Genomic DNA, 19341 nt, shown 5'->3' on the forward strand with positions numbered 1-19341 from the left:
CCCACAAACCTTGAGATCATGACCTGAGCTGCAACCAAGAGTTTGGATGCTTCACTGACAGAGCCACCCAGGTGCCCCTAGCATCTTTATTTTTAATGAGAATTTTTGCGTTTTTTATGTGGAATTTTAATTTGTTTTAATCTCATTTCTGAAGTGTAGAAAGTTTTGGCTGTCTCAAAAAAAAATTGCCCTTTCAGAACGGTTTCTAAATTGGTAAGAATTCCTGGGTCATTTGCTTATTGTGTAGGCATTGGTAAGACAACAGTTTTCAAAAAGGCATGAAGAACAATATTCCATGGTGTTTGTAAACACCCGTTCATGCTAAGGGTTCTTTATAAGGAATTCTAACTAAAGGGGAAGTTGTAAGTTCAGTTCCTTTTGTCTTCTTCCAAATTAAAGGAAATTGTCACTAGTCCTTTAGATATACATTGATCTCCATTTTTGTTTATCTTTGAAGAATACCTTTTCTCCTTAAAGTAAGATGCTTCTGTACTTTTTGCCTAGCTTTGTTATATATTTACCAAGATTTACCCTGAGGAGTAGAAAATAAGTTTTTGTAGGAAGACTCCAGCAATTGACTTGTTGAACTATACTCAGTAAAAACTGTCACAACCCATAGTAACTTGGCCACATGTTTCCCTAGCTGCACAATCTCCTTTTGAAGATTAGGGGATTTTTTTTTTGGGGGGGGGGGTGTCAGCTAGAGTCTTTGTTCGACTGTTTTAAGTGACACTCTTAAAACATCAGTGCTTATTAGTATTTTACATTCTCAGTTCCATTATAAGTTATACATAGTCTGATTTGTCATTTGCCCTTCCTCAGTTTTTCTCCTTCTTAACCATGATTTTTAAATATACCTTCAATCACTATAAAATTCTCCCCTCCCCTGAAACTTACTAATTGTGCACAGTAAATATCAATATAATAGGACCATGGTTTAGAGGAGGAAGATTGTTGCTCACATATTTTTTTGTTCTATTTAAAACATTTATACATGGAGAAAACATTCCTTTTTTTTTAATTTTTTTATCTAAATTTTTTTTTTAATGTTTATTTTTTGAGAGAGAGAGAGAGACAGAGCGCAAGCGGGAAGAGACAGAGAGAGAGGGAGATACAGAATCTGAAGGAGGCTTCAGGCTCTAAGCTGTCAGCACAGAGCCTGATGCAGGGCTCGAACTCACGAACTGTGAGATCATGACCTGAGCTGAAGTCAGACGCTTAACCAACTGAGCCACCTAGGCACCCAGCCCACTCTTTTGTAATTCTTAGCAGTACTACTGACATGATCATAGAGGATATTTAGTATTTTATATATGTATTTATTTGGTTTTTATTTGAGAGAGGGAGAGAGCATGAGTGGGGGAGAAGGGCAGAGGGGGAGAGAGAGAATCTTTTTTTAATTAATTTTTTTAAATTAATTTTGAGAGAGAGAGAGTGCTCTTGAGCAGGAGTGGGGGAGAGGGAGGGAGGGAGGGGGAGAGAGAGAGAGAGAGAGAGAGAGAATATATATCCCAAGCAGGCTCTGCATTGTCAGCACAGAGGCCAATGCAGGGCTCAATCTCACCAACCATGAGATCATGACCTGAGCCAAAGTCAAGAGTCAGAGGGTTAAGCAACCGACTGAGTCACCCAGGCACCCCGAGAGGGAGAGGGAGAGGGAGAGGGAGAGGGAGAGAGAGAGAGAGAGAGAGAGAGAGAGAGAGAAAATCTTAAGCAGGCTTCACGCTCAGTGTGGAGACTGACGGTGGGGCTCTGTCCCACGACTCTGGGATCATGACCTGAGCCGAAATCAAGTGTCAGTCACTCAATCTACTGAGCCACCCCAGGTGCCCTAATATTTTACACATCAAATAAGGGAATCCCATACCATTTCAGTTTTCGGTTCTGCCTCATCTCATTACTTACCTCTGGATGTTGGGACGCAGGAGTGCTGTGCTCCCCTTCCAAGACTGCCACCTGCGCACGTTTGAGGAAGGCCTGTGGTGTGCAGGGCCCAGGATGTGGTCTTAGAAGTAGGGATGGACCACATGCTACGTCCTGACTGTGGTGGAGACGGGTGTGAGTACTTTTCTTACCTGGAGGCAGCTCCGGTTTCCGTGTCATCCGTTGGATCCTTCTTGTTGTGGAAGCCAACGTCCGGTGAAATGAAGAGACACTTGCATTTTCTGATTTTAATATTTGTGGTAATTTTTTCCCGTATGATAATTCCAGGAGGTTTTCACATGGAATCTTGGAGGATTGCATTTTCTAAGAGTCAGGATTATTCTATATTTTATTGCTTCTGTTTTGGGTAACTGCTGAGGAATACGTTTCGAATTAAGTATGATAATATACTATACTGTAAAGTTAAATGTAAGTATCAGTCCATAAATTGACTAAGTAGGAGAATGTTTAATACACATTTTTTCTTTAGAAATTGTGACAGCGGAGGGAAACACGTTAAGCGTAGACTGGTCATTTGACTCAGAGAAAAGCTGTTTTTTCCTGTGGCCAGTGGGTGTCTCCATGTAGTTTTGAAAGTATGTCAGAGATGTGTCTGTGTGACGCTTGTTGTAGACCAAGTATTGCAATGTAACGGAGAGAGAGTGTGTCTGATTGGGCCATTAGTCCCAGTATTGCCTTTGTTGTCCTCTTTTCCACGAGGGTTCTGTGCCTGGGGATAAAGGACAGGTAGTGAAATGGAGAATGAAAGGAGAGAAGGTATAGAATTACAAGTGGAAAGAGTCGTGTAATAAAATATTCCTCTAATGGATTAAAATCCTCTTAAAAGGAACACTTTCCTGAAGATAAGACTATTTTGTTCCCGTTTCTTTGACCCCGTATCTAATTAGTCACCAAACCCTTCTGATGCTTCCTCTGTGCCGCCTCCCACATTCCTTCCTTTCTAAAAGCCGTGGGCCATTAGAAGATGCACTTTGGTTTTCCCATGTGTCATGCTCCGTAGTGAACTCTTGCATTGTTCCGTCGGACTGTAATTGTCCTTCACCGTCCCCAGTTTATCCTTATAATTGAGTGCATTGGTTCTGCGTGGCAGCTCTCGGCTGAAGTCCGTGTCCTGCTTTATATAAAGCCTCTCTTCACGTGAGCTACAAGTGCTTTCTGAACCTCTGTGGGTGACCCGTACACACTGGAGATCCCTTGTCCTTATCCTTTAATGTTGTCTAAACCTTGCCTTTGTCTTCTTAAGTAGATAGTTACATTTTTCTTTTTTCTTTTCTTTTTCTTTTTTAATGTTTATTTATTTTTGAGGCAGAGAGAGACAGCATGAATGGGGAGGGACAGAGAGAGAGGGAGACTTAGAATCCAAAGCAGGCTCCAGGCTCTGAGCTGTCAGCACAGAGCCCGACGCGGGGCTCGAACTCACGGACCGTGAGATCATGACCTGAGCCGAAGTCGGAAGCTCAACCGACTGAGCCGTTCAGGTGCCCCGACAGTTACATTTTTCATCCCATGTAGTTCTTCACACAGTGGCTGTGTACACGTTGAAATACAGGCATAACATCCATGTTGTAGGCTTTGTATATAGCATGTACATGTATGTGCATATGTATATTTCTATATCAAGTTTCTGGTACTTGGGACGGGTATGTATGAGTGGGACTGTGATATTGAGTCCTTTTAATTGTATGAAGCAAACATCTTATTCTGACACTAACTGAATACATAACTTGAATTTTAATTTTAACCTTGGAGAAAATTTTATGTGATGTTGCTGACCCTTAAAGGATTCTGGATACATAGAGCTACAGTTATTGAAGTGAGAGATTTTTAGAATCTTCTAATAGAAAAACAGTCTGTCCCTTTTCACCTTGATTATGGATGGCCTCCTCTAGGCCTAAAAATAATGCATGAAGTGTTTAAAATGATTCAGTTGACATTGGCCTCTGTGTGTTGGAGAAATCCTGTTGTTTTGGCATGTATTTAGCATTTTGTGGTGGACAGTATACTTTCTTGATGATAATTTTGATTCTTTCAGCACATATGTGAGCAGATCCTAAATTTATTTATCTATCCGTGAACTCTGGGTCCTTATTCGTTTAGTGAAGGAATTTTTTAATAAATATCTGCTATATGCCAGACATGCACAACAATGAGTAAGATGTATGGACTTTCTGTTGGAGGGACTCCTGTTCTGGTGGTAAAGGCCGACATGTAGATAAATATGTAAATTACTGCAATTGTAGAAATATACATTGAAGGCATAAAGAATCAAAATCCTGTAATCATAGCTGTTCCCATTTAAAAGTATGAAATTTAGTAAGCCTTAAACATGGCATTGAATTCCCAGTGTATTACTTGTAAGAATTGAGATAATGTAATTGCTGTGTAGAAGATGCAGATACTATTATATTCTGCTTCTGTAGATCATAAAAGAAACCTAATTTAAAGTCCTACAGTTGGTTCTCATAATAGGGTCTAAGCATTCTTCAACTCCAGTGTCAGTGTTAGTAGTGACTTACTTTTGCTTTAGAGGATAGCTTTATCCCAGGTACCCAGTGCTGTGTTGGTGTTTAATAATAGAGACATTAATGGTTTAATAATGGAGACATTAATATTTCTAGTTAGATTTAACTTATCATTGGATAATATAGTTTATTGAAATAAGTAGCTTATTTTAAAAGGAGTCTTGGGGCACCTGGGTAGCTCAGTCAGTGAAGCGTCAGCCTCTTGATTTCGGCTCAGGTCATGATCCCAAGGTCGTGGAATTGAGCCCTGCATTGGGCTCTGTGCTGAGCGTGGAGCCTGCTTGAGATTCTGTCTCTCCCTCTGCCCCTGTCCCCTGATCATACTTGCTTTCTCTCTTAAAAAAAAGAAAAGGAGTCTTTATTAAAATTATTCAGAACTCCTTCCCACCCCCACCCCCCCCCCCAAACTCACACCCGCATAGCAAGCAAATGTTGTCACAAAGTACTCACTGGTGGGCCAGCCACTTGGAATACTGTCCCATTAAGCAGAATTCCCCCGGCACCTTTGTGTGCTCGTGTGCCTGATTCGACCTATTTTTAGTTCAGCTGTGAGGTTTTCTGTTCAACTAGCTGCTCAGGTCCTTCCCTGAATGCCTCCGTGGGTAAGGATGGGTTGGAAATTAATTCTAACACCTCACCATCAAATTTTAACACAGAAGAAGGAGGCTGCCAGAGGTCAATGCACCTCACTCCTGCCTGAGATGAGGGCCAGGGGACATCGGTGAATCCCCATGAGAATGATGTTAGTAGGGAGTTGAGGAGACATTATCTTGGGGTGCCTTTAAAGAAGAAATGGTTAATTTAGGAGTATGCAGAATTTGCTAAAAAATATATTGCATGTTTTTACGTGGCTTCTATGTTGCAGGCACTGCTTATGTATATTATTATAGTACCCCTAACCCTGAGAGCTAGTACTCAGCCCATTAATCACGGAGCCCCATGAGCCTGCCTGTATTCTCATGCAGCTTGGCACTTCTTTGGGGTCAGTTTTTCTGTTTCCAGCTGCACCCATGTTCCATTTTCCCATAATTCTCTCACTTGAGACGTGCTGTTTGTACTAGCATTATCATAAGTAAAGTTCTGAATTCCTTCTGCTCCAGGAGAATAGTGGACTCCCTTCTCCTTTTGTACTAGAATTAAATATAAAGGGAGAATCCTGTTGACTGCTCAGATTTGCCAACTGCTTGAGGCATTCTGTGATACGCTTAGTCCTTTGGAAAGAGAACGTTGGGAAGGGGTTAAAAATAGGGTGGTCTGGGGTTCAGACGAGTTTATTGGAAGGGATTAGAAGCGAGGATGGAGAGCGATTGAAGGAACGCTTTAGGGGAAAAAAGCGTGTAAGTAGCTTTATTTTTTTACTTCTTAAACTCTGAAAACCTGCTTTCATTGAACTAGCCACACGTACTTTTGTAGTATCTTGTTTAAACTCTTTGGTCTTGGCAGCAGAATTTGATATGGATATTATCAAGTTCTTGATAGCTTTACACTTGATGTCAGCAGCCAGTAAGATAAGTCACAGTGCATTAGTGCCCTCTGCTAATTAATTGCAAGTGATGTGAACTAGGCACGTCCTGAACAGTGGCGTAGGATCCAGAAGCACAAAGATCGACTAGGAAGTAGTCTCTTACGACATGAGAGACTACGTTCAGGTACCTGCAGCTGAATTCGAAAAGCCCTACGAATTGACTTCGGCAAGGGAGTCAACCCCGTTTCTGTGGCTGAGTAGGTCAATGATTTCAGTTTACTTTGCTCCTTGTGATGTTTACAAGTACAGTGTTCTCTTCCTTAAAGTAGTTCATGTTGCTTCTTTTGTGATTACTGTTGCCACGGTCATTTTGACATTATATTCTCTTCAACATGTTCTGTAGAAATATGAGTACATAGAAAGTTTGAAGCCTGGTTTCCTATGTCGTCTCTATAGTTGGTAGCTTTTCATTAATAGTAAGTAAGTAGTCAAGAAACTGTTTTTGTATCATTTTGGGTCTTCTGGAGAAACTCATTGTGATCCTTTCTTTGCCTGCATGGCTGCGCATTCCTGGTCTGTTCGTCACACTCATTCCTGCAGTCAGGGTCGTGGTTTGGTTTAGAAACTGTCTAGTACTTGATTGTAGTGTGGCTGTTACCCTCTGAGGCCATCAGATCTGGGCTGGAATCTCGGCTCCGCTGCATTCCTTACCAGCAGGGTGCTATTGGACAGATGGCCTCCCTGAGCCTGTATCCTCATTTATCCAAGGGAGATGGCAACCACTTCAAGTGGGTGTAGGAGTAAGTGAGGAATGTTGTAAAATACTTTGTATAATGCTGCACACGTCATGTTCAGAAAATGACATTTTTCTCTCCCCCCCCCCCCCGCCAAACTGGTACTGATACTGTTATGAAAGCTTATTGTGAACCATATGCAGAATTTGTTGAGATTTTTTTTAATTAAAAAAAATTTTTTTTTAACAATTTATTTTTGAAAGACAGAGACAGACTAGTGGAGGAGGGGCAGAGAGACAGACAGACAGACAGAATCTGAACAGGCTCCACGTTGTCAGCACAGAGCCCGATGCAGGGCTTGAACCCATGAACTATGAGACTATGACCCGAGCCAAAGTCCGACGCTTAACTGACTGAGCCACCCAGGCGCCCCACCCCAATTTTTTTTAATGTTTATTTTAATTTTGAGAGAGAGAGAGAGTGAGCAGGGGAGGGACAGAGCGAGAGGGAGACAGAGAACCTGAAGCAGGCTCCAGGCTCCAAGCTGTCAGCACAAAGCCCGACACAGGGCTTGAACTCACAAACTGAGAGATGGTGAGTTGAGCCAAAGTCAGATGCTTAACCAACTGAGCCACTCAGACGCCCCAAGATTTTTTTAAAGTTTATTTATTTTGAGAGACAGAGCGAGAGAGGCAGAGAATCCCAAGCAGGGCTTGATCTCACGAACTGGGAGATCATGACCTGAGCCAAAATCTAGAGTTGGACGCTTAATGCACTGAGCCACCTGGGCGCCCGTTTGGTGTGTTTTTGAACGATTGGTTTACAAGCAAAGGTTTTCATACTGTCTTTAAGATTATCTCTAGGGCCCTCAGGCACCTTCTGCTTACCCATCGTAGTACTTCTCTTATTGCATTACTAATAATATCTACCTTTTATTGAATGCTTGGCATATATTAAATCTTTCATTTTTTAATTTTACCAGTAAGTATGAAGAAGGCATTTATTACACCATTAAACTGATGAAGAAACATAGGCATAGTAAGAAAAAGTAACATGGCCACCCAGCTAGACAGGAAGAGACCTGCGGTCACCTTGGGCCTGTCTGACTGCAAAGCCCACTCCCTGTGACACCGCATGGCCCGTTGGGCATTTTCCTTTTTACTCCGGTTTCTTGCAGTGGACCTGAGCTTCCTGAAAGGACAAACTGGAGTTTGTGTGTATTCCAAGTTCACATTTTTTCGAAAGCCTCTGTAAAAGCGTGTACTACCCAAAAGTGTCAGCGTAAGTGAAACCTAATGGTATTGAGAATCTTATCGAAAGTAGCAACGTACCATTTTGATGGGGACCTTGAAGCAGTAAGACTTGCTTTTCAGTCCGCTGCCAGTCTCTTTGCCACCATAGCAGCTGGAGTGTGCTATTTTTGGCCTCGCGTAAGCGTTAGCAGAGCGCTCATCTTGATCTTCTTACCGGGTCACGGGCGTTTTTCATCATTGCATTCCCTAGCTCGGTGCTCTGTATAATAAGCACTCGATACGTATTTGATTTCAGTTCTTCAGTGTGTTAATATTTATCTGAAATATTTTTATATTGTCGCGGACAGAAGTAGAACTTTTGCTTACTTGGCTCTTACCTCCCTCCCCTCCCCACTTCTTTTCCTCTAATAATAGGACCAGTGTTTTTTGCTTTAGGATTCTAAAAAGAGTTCAGGTGTTTTGGTGTTAGTTAATTGAAAAATTCGGACTCTTTAGAATTTTTTTTCTTCTGTTGAAGTAGAAAACATTCTGAACAATAGCATTTTTACATTATCGGCACCTAGTGCCAAGTATATATTGGTGAAATTAATAAACTATTTTTTAAGTAAGTTTATAAACTCAAGAGCAGGGATCTTTTCTCTTTTATACTTTCTTGTATGTGTGGCATCTGGTATGGTCTTAGGCAGATAGTAGGTACAAATGAAATATTTGGGTGTTGACTGATTTGACCACGGGTATCTGTGGTGTTGCGGGAAGAACATGGGGTTACGGAGTTAGACATGGGATGCTCACTTAGCCACTGCTGTTGAGTAAGTTACTTGGTCAGTTCTGCTGTACATCCCACTCCTGTAAAGTAATGGTAATAATGCCTCACTAATTTGCTGGAAGCGTTACATAATGTATGCACAGTACTCTGTGATCACTAAAGATGCTGTGCAGAGCTTAAGTCAGTCTTGTTTTCATCAGTGCTTTATTGACTCTGCTGTGCTGCAAATCAGTACTCAGTCTTACTTGTTTTGGCCAGTGCTGGGTACTCCGTTGACATTTAGTATATGACTGCATGCATGAATGGTACATACTTCATGAGCAAAGTGAGATCTGGAGAAGTTGTCTCTTGCATAATCTTACTCTATGAGATAGTAGTAAAAGTCTGCTTAGATCTAGTTCTTTTAACTTCTAGCTCAAGCAGTCTTTCATACTATATTTTGGTTTGTAAATACATACAAATGTACACATAAACAGAGACACACATACCCTAGTTTCATAAATCATGGGAACAATTTTATAGTGCCTCCAGACCAACATTCCTGTTACTAGCTTTCAGGACAAGCAAACTGATCCCTCTCACTTACATGGTTCTTTCCAGATAGCTAATGTGCGTTACCCAAGGCCATGTAGGCACTTAAGCGTAAGACTTGGAATGTACCCAGATATTCTGGATCCCGATCCATTGCTCTTTCCAAGATACCAACACCTGAAACTATAACAGAGCAGGCTTGGAGCATTTTTGGAATTCCTGGACTTCCCTTTGAGGTTTTTTTCCCTCACTAATGTAGTTCCTCATATGATGCCTTGTGTAGATAACACATACGGATTGTTTTTGCCAGCCACTAGGAGCAGACCATCTTTTAAGACCCCTGTGACAGGTGCTGTGGGTGGATTGGGCCAGGCAGTGGGAGAGTGGGGTGTGCAATGCAGAGAGTAGTGGGAGATGAGATTAGAAAGGGGTAATGGGGGTATGGATTATACGTTTGCTTAAAGGGTGAATTTGGTAAGTTTTGTGTATGTGTGTGTACAAGCACACACTTGCCCCCAAATGATTTGAAATGGAACTTTGGAATGATTCATTAATAGATTCATTTTGATGTGGTGACTTTGGGGAGGGGAGAGGAGATTTAACTTTTTATTTCTTAATCAGTAATTGAATTCACGTGCCTTTTTTTTTTTTATTATTAGTGCCAGTTTGAAGGTTTTATTTTAAATAACTCATTGATATTCAGAAGCCTGAATTTCTAGGTCCGTTTACAATATGAATAATCTCGGTACTTTGTGTTTTTACTGTTTCGAACAGGAGTGTGTTGCTGCTGTTCTGCTTTGCGTCCTCGCTACAAACGCCTGGTGGACAACATATTCCCTGAGGATCCAAAAGTAATTTGATCTACATCTACTGATCCTTCTCTTTGCTGACCCATCCTTCCCCCCTGCTGACCTCCCTAAGGTTTCCCTAATTTCATTTCTCTACTTTTACTCCTAAATCTCATCATGTACACTGCTATTTTTATATTTCTCTTTTTCTACTTCAAAATGACCCATGCTTGCTTGTCTAATTTTCACTGATCCTTTTCGTAGATCAGTCTAAATTTGGCATGATGGACAGATGGCGTTCTCTTGTCTAGATAGTTCCTATATTTAAGTAACACTTAACAAAAATTGATGAGCTGGTGCCGGATTATTTGTATGAAATGCTAAGAATACAGCTGTGAACACAGACCAGGTTTTCTGCTCTCGCCAAGCTCACAGACAAGGAAATTGGCAATTACGGTGCTGTGTGAAAGAATGTTATGATGAAGCACGCCATGCTCCTGGAGCAGGTCGGAATGATACCTACGTGGGCTTGGAGAACAGAGGACTTCAGGAAATAAAATCTGCACTAAGATCCAAAGAATAAATGGGTTGGCCATTCAGTATTCAGAAGAGAACTGAGAAGTAAAGGAAGCATGTTCCAGGCAGAGTTTGTTCTCTTTTTACTTAAATGCTTTAAAATTTTTTATAACCGTTAAACTTTATTATGGAAGATTGCAGTTTTCAAAGCAACTATATTTGAATGATTTTGTTTGACACCGTCCTGAATTTTCTAAGTTTCCTTTAGTCCAGGGTTAAATGGATATGAACAGAAAAATGTTACATGGGTTTGATTTCCCAAATTTGCTTTAAAATGTAGTCAGAGTGCCTGGCTGGCTCAGTTGGGAGAGCGTGTGACTCTTGATCTTGGGGTTCTAGGTCGAGTCCCATGTTACGTACAGAGATCACTTAAAAATTTTTTAAAAAATCTTTAAAAAAATTAAAATGTAGCTAATTACAGAAACCTGTGGTGATCTTAGCATTAATTTATATATTTCATGGTATATGAGATATCTCATTTTAATGAAATCCGATTTAAACATTCAGCCATTTAGAAGAGGTTAATCAGTTACATACTATTGACTGCCAGATATCCTGGATAATTTGTGGCAGGTAAAAGCCCTAAGATATGATACGGTACCTGCCTTACATAGCTTTCCATCCATTGACTGACATAAAGCAAAAGCATACTAAATATTAAATCCTAATGCATAAATTAGTAAGCAAAATGTTAAGTAAAACAGGTGTTAAAGTTTTTGCCTTTCAAGCAGAGAGGTTTTGCTGTGGGTTGGCAGTCTCTGGGAAGCATTCTCAGAGGAAATGAGATTTGCTGAGCTTTGAAGGATGTATGCCATCTGGAGAAGTGAGATTAGTCTCTTTGTTGCAAGTGAGGGGCCTGAAGAGAAAAGACAGAGGAAAGCAAGGGGTACATTTGAGGTGAAGACCCTTGAAGTGAAGGTTTAAATAGCCTCATTGCAGAGGGTAATGGGTGGTAATCATGCTGACCGTGATTTCTGATCTGAAATTCCAGACATGTCATTTAATAGACTGAATATTCAAGTCATTTCCTTGAGGAGTCTGGGACATATGGTTACTAAAGATAAGGTGGAGGCCAGATTATAGAGGAATGTGAATGACAGACCAGGCTTCTACTTTGTCTGCTTTAACTCCTCATAGGCAGTGAGGGACTTTTGATCACGGGAGTGCTGATAGGTGGATTACATTAGTGATGACAGGTAGAGAATGGTTATATAAAGAGTATTTTTGCCAGCTATTGACTGATTGATTGATTGCCAAGTATTAAATAAGATTTGTTTAAATGGAGACTTAAAAAAATTTACATGAACCTTGCATACATGTGGCAATCATAACCCAGTTGACCTTATTTGTTATTATTAATTTATGCAACAACAAAAAAAGATCTTGTGTGTCTAAAACAGATCAGGCAGTAGGTGCCCAGAGTGCAGGGGTCTACAGGTTACAGTCCCTGCCTTCAAAGAGCAATCTAGTGAGGGGGACAAATAACCAAACTGTTTCTTATCATTATTAGCCATGTGATCTTGGGCAAGTACCTCAGTTTCTCATCCTGAAATGGAAATTACAAATAGTACCGATTTTATAAGGATCTCGTGGATATTAAATGAGTTAATAGAATTCTTGGCTCACCCTTTCTTCCCTCGTGCCCATGACAGTGCCTGGCACATGGTTAGTGCTTGATTAGTATCTGCTTCACGAGTGAAAAACAGCGTGACGGAACACAGCGATGAGTGTGCCGAGCCGAAGGAACGTGCAGGAGGGGCCTCTCAGCCAGGCTTGGGAGGGGGGTGGGAGGGCGCCCCGAAGGCTTTTGGGAGGACTTTGAGACCTGCAGGATGAGTGGGAGTGAGTCATCCCGGTGAGTCAGAGAGGCATCCTTAGGCAGAGGTGAGTTGAGTGACAGGAGTCCACAGACCAGTCAGACTGCTTTCTATAATGCTAAAAGGCGGAGCAGTGGTAGCCTGGAGAGGGAGGAGGACTGCAGAGGAGGACATGACAAATCTTCTGCAAATGATAGAAATGTTTTGTGTCTTTTTTTTTTTACTGGTGGTTTCATAGATCTACGACTCTCATAGTTCAAATTATATACTTGGGTGTAGTAGAGAATGAAAGAGCGAGAGAGAGAGAGTGCGCCAGGGAGGGACAGAGAGAGGAAGAGAGAATCCCAAGCAGAGCTTGATGGGGGTCTTGATCCCACGAAAGTGAGATCATGACCTGAGCCAAAACCAGGAGTCGGCCACTTAACTGACTGAGCTACCCACGCGCCCCTTGGGTGTAGAGTATTGTGTATAAATTATTCCTCAATAAAATCAGTGAGGGGTTAAAAAAAAAAATGGATGAGAGGCAGTCATATTTAGCTGATGATGTGGAGGAACCAATACAGAAGGAGAGGTCAAAAAACCAGGAGGGGCCACCTAGGTGGCTTAGTCTGTTGAGCATCTGACTTCGGCTCAGGTCATGATCTCATGGTTGGTGAGTTCAAGCCCATCGGCCTTGTGCTGATAGCACGGAGCCTGTTTGGGGTTCTCGGTCTCCCTTTCTTTCTGCCCCTCCCCCGCTAGTGATCTCTCTCTCTCTCTCTCTCTCTCTCTCAAATAACCATTAAAAAAATTTTTTTAAACCACCACAACAACAAAAACCCAGGAAAGAGGCTAACTGATGGAGTCAAATCCTGGGCCGTATGAGGCAGACAGAAAGAGCATAAGCAAACGTTTCTCTAAGATGAGTCCTTTGAAAATAGGGGTCTTTTGTTTTGCATGGGGTAGGGTTTCTTAATTCAGGTTCTATTGACCTTCTGATCTAGTTAGTTCTTTGCTGTTGGGCTATCCTGTGCATTGTGGGATGTTTGTTAGCATCCCTGGCCTCTACCCGAAATGCTGGTACGCCCCTGCCCAGCTGTGACAACCCAAAATGTCTCCAGACATTGCCCCACGGGGTGCAGTCTCCCTGGTTGAGAACCACTGGTCTGGAGGGCACTGAGAAAACCGGGGTGGAGGGTTGCCAGTAAATTCTACTCCAATGGCTTCCATCTTCTGAGAAGGAGGAGAGGAGCTCATTTGATGTCAGAGAGGGAAGAGAGGTGGCCGTAGGAGCAAGTTTGAGGACAACCAAGTAGGTAAAAATAGGAGGGATTGACTCCATTGGTGATGGAGCAGTAGTAAGGCAAAAAGCCAGAGAATATGGAGGGGCCAGTAGAAAGTGCAGACTTATAAAATTTTTAGTTGTAGATTCACCATTTAACATAATTCTTTTTTTTTTAAGTGACCTCTACACCCCATGTGGGGCATGAACTCATGACTCTGGGATCCAGAGTCGCGTGCTCTTCTGACTGAGCCAGCCAGGCGGCCCTAGCATAATTTTTCTGTCTTCCTTTCCACCTCCTCTGACAATCCTAAGGAACGCTTAGTTTCTTGGGCTATATATGACCAAAAAGTTTAGGCTGAGAATTGATTTGTTGTCTAAGGGTGGGGAGAACCATCGGACCTGTGGCCTGGGGTCTCCCTGTAGAGGGCAGAGACAAACGAAAGTTTGCTGATCCCACACCAGGGGACTCTTGTTTTTTTTAGTATGTTGGATGAGCAGAGACACACGCAGTCCTTAATACATTCTCATTTATTAATTAAGGCTTTGTAATGATATCAGCAACTTTGAATCATTTTAACAACATGTTCACTGTCGTCTTTGTAAAGGAGTAAAATCGACTTAACATAACTGTAAAATTTTAAAATCGAAACAAATTTGTTTGAAATCTTTCCACATTTTAAAATACATCTCATTCCCTGCATATTGCAGTTAGTTGAGCAGTCTCTATTTAGGAAGGTGTTACAGTAATTCATCACTTACGAAGGTATATTTAAATGTTCTACTTAAATGGGACATTTGTTTAACTTTCTGAAAATTCTGTATCCAGAATGCCATAAAAGGAGATTATCGCCAGAAAGGTTCAGCCTAAAGGATGGATTTAATCACAAATCCAGAAGGGGGCATGTGAAGCAAGCAATGCTTAGAAATAAAAAAAGTATCTATGAAGATGTAGACAGCCTACTTACCTCGTTCTTCTTCTTAACTTTTAGGATGGCCTCGTTAAAGCAGACATGGAGAAATTGACATTTTATGCAGTATCTGCTCCAGAGAAGTTGGATCGAATTGGTTCTTACTTAGCAGAAAGGTTGAGCAGGGATGTTGTCAGACATCGTTCTGGGTAAGAAAACTAATCGCTGCTAATACTGTATCTCTGAAAATGCTTCCTAGGCTAAATCATGCTATGAATTGTTTTGTCATCTAGTCACACAGAGATGCTCTGTGGAGGATAAAACTGTAATATTTTACAGGGAAATATGTCATCCCATATAGATGCTTGCAGCTTTCATTACTTTCCTGATGGTCATGGGTTTTTTTGTTGGTTTTTTTTTTTTTTTTTTTTTTAATGTCTCTTTATTTTTGAGAGAGACAGTGTGAGTGGGGGAGAGAGAGAGAGAGGGAGACACAGAATCAGAAGCAGGCTCCAGGCTGCAAGCTGTCAGCACAGAGCCCCATGCGGGGCTTGAACTCACAGACCATGAGATCATAACCTGAGCCAAAGTCGGCCGCTTAACCGACTGAGCCACCCAGGCGCCCCCTGATGGTCATGTTTTAAGAATAGACTCATGCAAGTTAATGGAGTGGCCTTTAGCTTAAACATCCATTAATTTTTGATATTTTAATATTTCTCTAATGGAAATAGCAGAAATTGACTCTCTTAGTGTATTAATGCGATATTATAATTTAAAAATCAGTCTCTAAATTTGAAACAAACAGAAAGATTCTGTTAACCAACCGATTTTTATCTATCAGTGGAATAATAAAAGAGATAATGAACGAGAACTACATTAGGCTTAGATATTAAAGGTCCAGAGTATGTAAGCATGCTGATTTGAAACTGTGCTGACTGTATCCCTACCTATAAATAAAGGTCTGCCTTCTTAATCTAGTCTCTGTGGATGAACAGTACTAACTTGGATAGTTTGGATTATAAATAGTTTTCCATATTCATCTTATGATCCTAGTTTTCTAGAGAACTCCGTTCTTCAAGTGATACTGGTTTTCTCTGCTTCCAAATTATTAACTGCTTAGAACACTATAGTGAGTCTTGATACAAAAAGTTCTATAATTATTGAAGCAAAGGTATCTAAAGTCAATTTTCATTTTTGGTATGAGCTTTAAAATCTGATGAATTATAGGGTCGAATTTATGAGCTGATATTCTGTTGTTGCTGGTAATGTTTTTGTACACTTACATTTACAAATATAAGTAGATTATATTGGAAATTTTAGGCACATTGCTTATAGTAACTGTTTTGGGTTAGATACAGAGATAATATGGTTAGAAGTCTGGAAAATGGTAGATGTCCATGTTTACAAAGAAAAATGTACACAAAGCTAACGTTGAAGCTCTGGAAGAGTTTGGAGAGGAGGGAAAATGGTACCATTTTGTATACTTCAGCATGAGGGTTATTGTATAATTTAAGATCGTTAGTACTTGTGAGAAGTAAGTTTTCACTTAGAAACTACCAAATTTGCCTTTCTCTGTCCTGCGCATTTACATTTAATTATTCCAGTAAAGAGCACCTAGGAGAATTTGGAGAGCTAGAAATGCTCTGACATTATTTTTCTCTTCTATTTAGGTATGTTTTAATTGCTATGGAAGCCTTGGACCAACTTCTGATGGCTTGCCATTCTCAAAGCATCAAGCCATTTGTAGAAAGCTTTCTGCATATGGTAGCAAAGCTGCTAGAATCCGGGGAACCAAAGCTTCAAGTGCTTGGAACAAATTCTGTGAGTAAAACTATTCTCTAACTTTCAGATTAATAAGCATATTGAGAATTGGTCTCTTAGAATGTTTTTGCCTGGGAAAGACACCTGCTCTGGTCAGGGCGGTGGGACAGACAGCACAGATGTGGAGGATTAGGACACTGGCTCAGTGGGCGGAGCATGTGACTCTTCATCTCGACGTGTGTGTTGGAGCCCCAGGGAGGGTATGGAGACTTTTAAAAAATAAAATCTTAAAAAAAGAAAAAAGAAAAGAAATAGCACCGTCTCTATCTTTTTTGTTGCTCCTTGTGAAACCTGCACTACCACCTGATCATAAAGAGCATTGGGGAATCTTTTGGCCATAAAGTCGTAAAAGTTCCTTATACTCAAAGGCAGCAGGAGCTGCTTATGTCAATGACCGCTTGGTCTGTACTCTAACTTGTGACTTGCAATAAATGGAAAGAGAATAAAGTTTCTCCTTCTAAAAATTTTCCAGAACATTCAACTTTTGAATGGTCATTTAAAAAATTTCTGATTTATTTAAAGTGATACGCTTATCGTAGCAAATGTGGAAAGTTAAGAAAATATGAAAGAGTAAACAAGACGTTTGTAATTCCAGTTTTCGGAAGTAATCCTTCAGTCTTTTTCTTTTTTTAAAATATGTATTAGAAAGTGGGGAACATGTTATAGATAGACTTTGTGTGGTTTTTTTCCCACTTCGATTTTTTTTAACATTTCCTGATAGAATTTAAGGTTTATTTTTATGAAAAATATAAATACTCAATTTAATCTTTTCTGGAACATCACGCAGCCAGTGTGTAGTGTGAGAATCTTGAAAATTGGAGTCCGACCCCTACCCACCAATGCCCGCGTCACCACTTAATGTCAGTGTGGACAAATGATTTCACCTGTTGAATATCATTGTTGCTGTCTGTAAGATGGGGAGAAGGATATCTTCTTATGGGGCTGTTTGAATGATTAAACGGGAACTTGTGTGAACCACCTAGCACAGTCCCTGGCACAGAGTAGGTAATGAATGTCTGTTTAATCGCAACGAGGAGTAGTATTTGTGGCCCTTTTCTAGATAATATGAATCATAAAATTAGCATTTAAGACTGATGACTTAGCTCCGGCAGAATTAATTTAGAAATGCCTTGGTATCATTTCATTTTCTCACATCTGTTCTATTCTTACTTCAGTTTAGTTTTCAGGAAAGTATTGGTAAATCTGGTTGAATAATTCTTTTGGTGACAGCCTTTCGAGCCATCAGTCTGTATCCTGGCAGGTGTTCATATATATTTAAATTTGTCAGTAAAGTCACAGTGTTGCTTTAGGCGGTCTAGTACCCAGAAGTAACACATCACTGAGTGACTGGAAAGTTAATGAGAAAACAAAGTACACAATAAGGAACCTTAGGGCCAGGTCTGTGAACATGTAGGATATTTAAAACTTCCCAAATACATAGATTTTTTTTTTTTTCATATCTAGAAAGGAGGTAGAATAAATTTTACCATCTCAGTACTTTTCTTCTCTGTTGAGTGTACATTTCTTTCAGTTTATGTTCCCTTTCCTTGACTCATCTAATTGGTACAAGTATTACTCATGCAGGTGTTATGTCACAACTGTCAAGGAAGACTTGGTGTCCATGATTAAGGAGTAAAATTTTCTGCAGGTTTGGTTAGGCCCAACTGAGGTTATCATCGAAGCACTGTCTGTATCTAGGAAATGTAGAAGAGCTTTAGAGGAAGACCTTTCCTTCTGTCAGAGACTGGGCTCACTCAAACTGGATTAAAAAGTTAAATTTAATACTTATAATGCTATATTCCTGATTTTCTAAAGTTTATTAAAAATTTCCTTTTTTTTTTTTTTTTAAGTTTATTTTTGAGAGAGAACACGAGCAGGGGAGGAACAGAGAGAGGCAGAGAAAGATTCTCAAGCAGGCTCTGTGCTGTGAGTGTAGAGCCTGACGTGAGACTCGAACCCACGAATTGCAAGATCATGACCTGAGCCGAAACCAAGAATTGGACACTTAACTGGCTGAGCCACCGCAGCGCCTCCAAAAGGAACTTTTAATTTTTAATTTAATTTAATTTTTAGTTTTCTGTTTCTAATGTTTATTTATTCTGGAGAGAGAGACAGAGCACAAGCAGGGGAGGGGCAGAGAGAGAGACACCGAATCCGAAGCAGGCTCCAGGCTCTGAGCTGTCAGCACAGAGCCCGACGCGGGGCTCAAACTCACAAACTGCGAGATCATGACCTGAGCCAGAATAGAGGCGCCTTGGTGGCTCAGGTGGTTAGGCGTTCGACTCTCTGTTTCGGCTCAGGTTATGATCTCAGGTCATGATGTTGCAGTTGGTGAGATTGAGCCCTGGGTCTGGCTCTGTGCTGTCCATACAGAGCCTATTTGGTATTCTGTCTCTCTTCCTCTCCTCCTGCCCTTCCTGCGCTCTCTCTCTTTCAAAATAAATAATAAAGTTAAAAAAAATTCCTTTTGTATGTATGTGGCACTTGTGAGATTTTATATATTTCATTTGCTACTTACTTGGATAGTTCTTGTTAACGTAACAAATATTGGATGAAAGTAAATGTGTTCCATACTTTCAAAAAGGTGATAACATGTTTATATTATTGTTTTGTTTTTTAGTTTGTCAAATTTGCAAATATTGAAGAAGACACACCGTCCTATCACCGACGTTACGACTTTTTTGTATCTCGCTTCAGTGCCATGTGTCATTCCTGTCATAGTGATCCAGAAATACGAACAGAGTATGTATTTACTCTGGGACATAGGGAGCGGTTTATTGATGAGTACTGTGTGTGTATATTTCATAATGATTACCAAAGGAAGTGGGAAAATACTATACGTGCTTTTTTCCTAAAATATGACTTTCTGTGGCTGTTTGAAGGATTGGGTGGAAAGAGTGGTTTCTCAGCTTAGAGTAAACTTCGCAGTCTTCCCTGTCACCTGGAATGCCT

General features: G+C 40.6%; 1 protein-coding gene across 5 annotated transcripts in view; it reads left to right on the forward strand.

Annotated features, from left to right (window-relative positions):
- The window catches only part of EFR3A (EFR3 homolog A), a 105113-nt gene that overhangs the window by 28209 nt on the left and 57563 nt on the right, over positions 1-19341 (forward strand). For 3 of the 5 annotated variants that reach the window (XR_006213229.1, XM_042973556.1, XM_042973555.1), the window contains exons 2-5: positions 9990-10066; positions 14650-14777; positions 16239-16389; positions 19010-19131. Coding sequence is in view for 4 of the 5 variants with exons in the window: in XM_042973556.1 (XP_042829490.1) it covers positions 9990-10066; positions 14650-14777; positions 16239-16389; positions 19010-19131 (478 nt within the window). In the remaining variant the exon portion in view is untranslated. Of the gene's footprint in view, positions 1-7820; positions 7947-9989; positions 10137-14649; positions 14778-16238; positions 16390-19009; positions 19132-19341 lie in introns of those variants that run through there. The other 2 variants (XM_042973557.1, XM_015537799.2) reach the window with 2 other exon arrangements.

Source organism: Panthera tigris, chromosome F2 (assembly GCF_018350195.1).
Source record: "Panthera tigris isolate Pti1 chromosome F2, P.tigris_Pti1_mat1.1, whole genome shotgun sequence".
Lineage (NCBI taxonomy): Eukaryota > Metazoa > Chordata > Mammalia > Carnivora > Felidae > Panthera > Panthera tigris.